Genomic DNA, 6,198 nt, shown 5'->3' on the forward strand with positions numbered 1-6,198 from the left:
TTATTTCTATTTGTTTACCACATCACCATATATGAGGAAATCCATGCATAGTTGACCTATAAATGTGGCCGTCATATCCTGCAATGTTCTATGTTTACTTTATTTCTATTTGTTTACCACATCACCATATATAAGGAAATCCATGCATAGTTGACCTATAAATGTGGCCGTCATATCCTGCAATGTTCTTTGTTTACTTTATTTCTATTTGTTTACCACATCACCATATATAAGGAAATCCATGTATAGTTGACCTATAAATGTGGCCGTCATATCCTGTAATGTTCTATGTTTACTTTATTTCTATTTATTTACCACATCACCATATATGAGGAAAACCATGCATAGTTGACCTTTAAGGACGCGGGGGTGGTCTGTTTGTTTAAAGCTAAGCACAAAGCTACACAATGGGCTATCTGTGCTATATCGACAACGGATATCGAAACCCGATTTCTAGCGTTGTAAGTTCGCAGGCATACCGCTATGCCACTGGGGGGAGGAGGAGGCGAAGGTGGTCTAAAACCACATCTTAAGACAATATGATGTGAAGATTTTCTGTATAAAGTGAAGGTTACGGCTGGAATGGAAAACCTCCATGAGAATCGCCATTTTTATGAAGCTAGGTATACCTGCTGGTTCCATTAACCAGACAAGAAACAAGATTTGAAGTTGTCAAAAGTTCAAAGGCTTCTAGACATATATCGTAGTTAAAAGCTTTTGGTCTGTTTAAATAGTAATATTTACTTCTGATCATAGTAGGCTACGTACTTAGAGCGACTCTAAGGTCTTGGAAACTATCATGTTGTAGGATCTATGAAAAACTTGTCAAGATGTGTGGTTTAAGACTTACGTTGCCGTCCTTTTACTAATAATGATAGGTTACATTAATGAATACTAATAATGACAGTTTACATTAACGAATATTACACCTTTATTACAGTGTAATAAACACTACAATTTTTGTATTTATCAATAAAGGTGCTACGATTGCCATTAGTAAAATTCAACACATGCAAGTTTTATGACAGTGTGTACAAAGTATATGATACATACGAACTAGGTAATTGTTAGCACTTTGGTAAGTCTGATTAATAATTATTATTATTTGAAATATGATATCCATCTACACGTCATATCTTATCATGACAGTTTACCTTTACAAGTTCTTATTAAAATAAGATATCCATCTACATGTGAGATCTTATGATAAAAGTTTATCTTTACACGTTCTTATTAAAATATGATATCCATCTACATGTGATATCTCATGATAACAGTTTACCTTTACAAGTTTTTAGACATTCTTCTTCTGTTTCGAAGTTGTTTTCGTTCCCGTCACAACCACCATAGATGAACTCTTCACAAGTTCCTGTTTCAGGATCAAAGTAGAATCTCGGTATATAAGCTAAACAGTTTCCTGAGTCTGGTTTCAGGTGGCAACTGTTAGCTGAGAAAATATAAAAAAGCGATATAAATGTTCGTAAGATTTAAGTATCACCCAACACAATACAGATTTTATTTTCTAACATTACAAAGTGCATGTTTTTAAACTTTACAAATTTCATCAGTAAAATTAATATATATAACATAAATTCAGAGAGTCTAGGTTTATAATCCGATAAGTGTCGCCTGGGCCTAAAAGTCAAAAGTAAAATTATTGTGAATAATATATAGGCCTAGGCTTGGCATTTTGCCGTCATTACGTTACCGCCATTTTCCGGAAAAATAAGCTAGTGCCAAAGAAAAGAAATAACGAAATAAAAAGGAATAATATAATACAAAAATGGTTCATTTATTTCATTGTTCATCATTACTGAAATCTGGAGAAGGTAATTCATAAGAATACGTGGAGTTTTATACCAAGAAGAAGGACTATCTTATTTATGTATTTGTCATTGAATTCTGGAATAGTTAATTCACAATAGTTTTATCAATAATGGTTTATATTTTATGCTTTTAATAGCAGGAATATTTTAAAGTTTTTCGTAAAATTTTAAATCTATATAGATAAGTTGATAAAATTAGATCAACCGTGTTAGGCAGATAGTAAAAGGTGGATTCTTTGATGTACGTTTTAATTGTCTTATGTTTAAATATCTAATAGCAATAGGGCAAAGCCTACGTGGATTGATGGTTACGGTGTTCAACTCGCAATCTGCTGTTACGAAATTTTGTTATATGTAAATGCAATAATATAGTGACTGATGATCAAGGCCTTATTTGATCATTTTGTTTACTTTGAACTCCATATACATGACAGAATAATCCATACTTTTCAAAATAAATTACTTTACACAAATATTTATAAAAAAGCCATAATGCCTTCGATTTTGTAATTTTTATTAAAAAGTAGATCTTTTCAAATAGCTTCATATAATTTTGATAAATGTTTCATTATTGTTTATTTGGTTGTTAAGAGAAAATTAAGAAACTTAATCCAATATTAATTAAACAAGTGAGGATCACATCAAACGATATTAATTAAATAAGTAAGGATCACATCAAACAATATTAATTAAGCAAGTGAGAATTACATCAAACAACATTAATTAAACAAGTAAGGATCACATCAACCAATATTAATTAAACAAGTGAGGATCACATCAAACAGTATCAATTAAACAAGTGAGGATCATGTCAAACAATATTAGTTAAATAAGTGAGGATCACATCAAACAATATTAATTAAATGAGTGAGGATCACATCAAACAATATTAATTAAACAAGTGAAGATCACATCAAACAATATTAATTAAATAAGTCAGGATCACATCAAACAATATTAATTAAATAAGTCAGGATCACATCAAAGTTTTGAACAGATGTTCCTGAATAATATGATGTTGAATATAACTTTAATGCTGAAATAATTAGACATGAAAAAATGTTATCGTTTTCTTCATTTCGCATTTTATAATTTAATGTACAGAATTTGTTTATATTTTTTTAATAAAAAAGTTATCATATTGTACCTGGTAACATTCTTTAAACTTAATATATTTTGCTCTTTCCAAATTGTTTACAATATATTGTATAAAACTGTGTAGAAAATTACGCATAGTGGTTGTTGAAAAAGATAATAAGAAGTGTTATAGGTCAACCACTAAGGAGTTAATATATATATATATATATATTAATATATATATAATTGAGGATACAACGTTTCAGGCAATGCCCTTCTTCAGGTATCACTAACTGAATAGTAAATCCATAAACGAAAACATTCTAAATCGAAGGTCGCGTAACGTGACAATGTAACAAATATACGTGTATAACAATGCTTACAAGCAGGCCCTTACAAACAAACATAACTATGAAGTACAAGAAAACAAAATAATTTTTGACCTGGGAAATTTCCACCCCAATGGGCTAAATAACGTTTTAGATTTTTGCAATATTTCTAGTTTTATTTTTATCCTTTCTTAAAAAGTTTGATACAGTAAATTATGTATCTATTATTTGTACACTATAATGCATATATATATTTGTGTGTGTGTGCACGTGCACTTGTATGTATATATATATATTGTAACGAATTTGTTGTCATGTATTTATTGTAATATGAACATTGTTTAGATTAAGTTTGTATTTTAAAACATGCCTAGCTTATAGTATTATATATGTATTGCGAAACTCCCGCCTATTCTCCAAAGCTGTAGAAGATTTTCGAGAGTAAGAATCAACAATATATGTATACAGGTCAACGCTTAGATGTAGCTCAGTATTGTTACGTAAAACTGAAATTTCTAGAACGCATCCACACGGCTATAAACATAATCAACGCGATGTGCCAAAAAGAGTATCTATTATTGGTTTACTATACTTGGTCTGCTAAAAAAACTTCGTAAGCTATGACTGTGATTTACGCTTATCAATCGGAAAACTTAAGGTATTTGACCAGGAGCATTTACAAAGTTCAAACATTACAAATCATTTAACGTCAATGATTCTCATCGGACATTAGTATTTATACGAAAACGTTATATAAATTCACCGCGGAAGACTCAGCGCGCGTGATTGGTGAATAACGAAGGACAAAGCTAGCTAGCTTCCTATGAAGCGAGTTATATATCTACGTCAACTCGTAATCAACTCGCTCATCGTGAACTCTCCATAAGATATCGAAAATGTTCCAAATTAAAAGGAAGACTTTATATTGCTTGTAAGTTTGCGAAACTTTTGTTTATAAATCATTGTTTTTAATAACTATTTGTAATGATTGTTATTGTAAGTTGTACTGTTGTGTGTATATTAAAACGTATTTGTGTTAAAAAAGAAAACTGTGTGTATCAATCTTGTTGGCAAATATCATAAACTGACTATGTATCGGCATATATTTAAATACAAAATAAAATATATAATTTAACTACTAAATTTGAATTATCAGTTAAATCGGTTTCGGATTATTTGAAATTCTAATGTGTAAATATATATATATATATCACTTTCTATTGTTTAAATTGTTTCTAATCATTGTTATACACGTATATTTATGACATTGTCACGTCACGCGACCTTTGATTTAGAATGTTTTCGTTTACGGATTTATTCTTCAGTTAGTGATACTTGAAGAAAGGCATTGCCCGAAACGTTGTATCCACAATTATATATATTAAAATACACATATATTAACTTATTAGTGGTTTGACCTATAACATACTTCTTTTTACAATATATTGTACATCATGATGTCTTTTTTTAACTTAATATATCTTACTCTTCCCAGATTGTCTACAATTACCAAAAATCAGTTTTTTCTATACTGACAGAACTTTTGGAGAACATTTATACTAAATTTTTAACCATACCTTATTTGCTTCTATTTATGATTTAATTTATTCGTTTTTGTTTGTTTTTCTTGACAAACAGAATGTTCTAAATAATTTGTTTTGTTATAGGTATAATATCACATGTATCAAGTTTTAGTGTAGATAGAGATACGTACGATCTAATTACTATTCACAAAGCCATGACAGTAACTTACTCATGTAAATATAATATCAACCCAAGCATTATAAGAAAAATTACCTTGGGCCCTGAGTGATAGGCTGAAGAGGCAGAAGAGAACAATGGTTTTCATTTCTGACACAAAGCTGGCTCAAGCTGTTTCTTGAAATATAAACAGAACAAAAACTGTCTCTTTGAAACCATCCCTTTATAGGAAATTAACCAGTGTAGATACCCATACGTTATCTGGTCATAGACATTGCCTGACACCGGGAAAATGATAATAAAAGCAGGTGTTTAACAGGATCGTTCCACAATACATGTGTTTGTTGTAATCTTAATATTATACGATGATAATTTTTGTTCCCATAGTTGTGATGGCATTGTACCAAATAGTTTTAAGTTTAGACAAGTGTTAGCATACGACCGGATGTTATAACGTAGCTTCTTCATCTTGTTTCCATGACAAATTTCAGTGTCACTTCCAACAACTTGGTGATCTCATCGATAACACGTGTTTCTACTACATATTCTTTTACGATGGTCATGAAATTTTCACCTTAACGTGGATGGTAAAAAAAATAATCGTTATATGTCCTTTGTGTTCATCTGTTTGTTCTAAGATCTTTCCTGGGATTTTTGGTTCTCAATTTAATATGACAAAATTAGAAACACAACAGTTGTTTTAGCTTTTTCCGACGAATAATGTTTTTATTTGCTGTCTTCAAACATATACTGAGGGTTGATTGAACTTTACAAAAATGGTGTTTCGAGTTGTCCTTTAATCTATTTTCAACATTCTCGAACTTACTTAGCTTCGTGACTATGACCAAACATTATTACTGGACAACATTCCTGGCATGGTTTGGTGGTTAGGGCTCTCGACTTGCAATCTGCAGATCACGGGTTCGAATCCCATTATCGAACATACTCACTTTTTCGGCTGCAGGAGTGTTATGATGTTACAGTTAATCCCACTATACGTTAGTAAAAGAGCAGCTCAAAAGTTGGCGATGGGTAATCTTGACTAGCTACTTTCCCTCTAGTCTACCACTATTAAACTAGGGACGACTAGGGCAGATAACCCTCGAGTAGCTTTGTGCGAAATTCAAAACGAATGAACCGAACTTTATAACAAGTTTTTGCTTCATTAATGTAACCTATCATTATTAGAATTCATTAATGTAACCTATCATTATTAGAATTCATTAATGTAACCTATCATTATTAGAATTCATTAATGTAACCTA

At 30.8% G+C, this 6,198-nt stretch overlaps 1 protein-coding gene across 2 annotated transcripts in view; it reads right to left on the bottom strand.

Moving 5' to 3' along the window:
- The window catches only part of LOC106466075 (carboxypeptidase inhibitor SmCI-like), a 13,202-nt gene extending 8,041 nt beyond the window's left edge, over positions 1 to 5,161 (bottom strand). For both annotated transcript variants that reach the window (XM_022394028.1, XM_013926318.2), the window contains exons 1-2: positions 5,030 to 5,161; positions 1,283 to 1,447 (exon numbers count right to left, since the gene is read on the bottom strand). In XM_022394028.1, coding sequence (XP_022249736.1) covers positions 1,283 to 1,447; positions 5,030 to 5,081 — 217 coding nt within the window. In that variant the 5' untranslated portion in view covers positions 5,082 to 5,161. The remainder of the gene's footprint in view (positions 1 to 1,282; positions 1,448 to 5,029) is intronic.
- Between the last annotated feature and the right edge of the window lie 1,037 nt (positions 5,162 to 6,198).

Source organism: Limulus polyphemus, unplaced genomic scaffold (assembly GCF_000517525.1).
Source record: "Limulus polyphemus unplaced genomic scaffold, Limulus_polyphemus-2.1.2 Scaffold2142, whole genome shotgun sequence".
NCBI classification, from domain to species: Eukaryota; Metazoa; Arthropoda; class Merostomata; order Xiphosura; family Limulidae; genus Limulus; species Limulus polyphemus.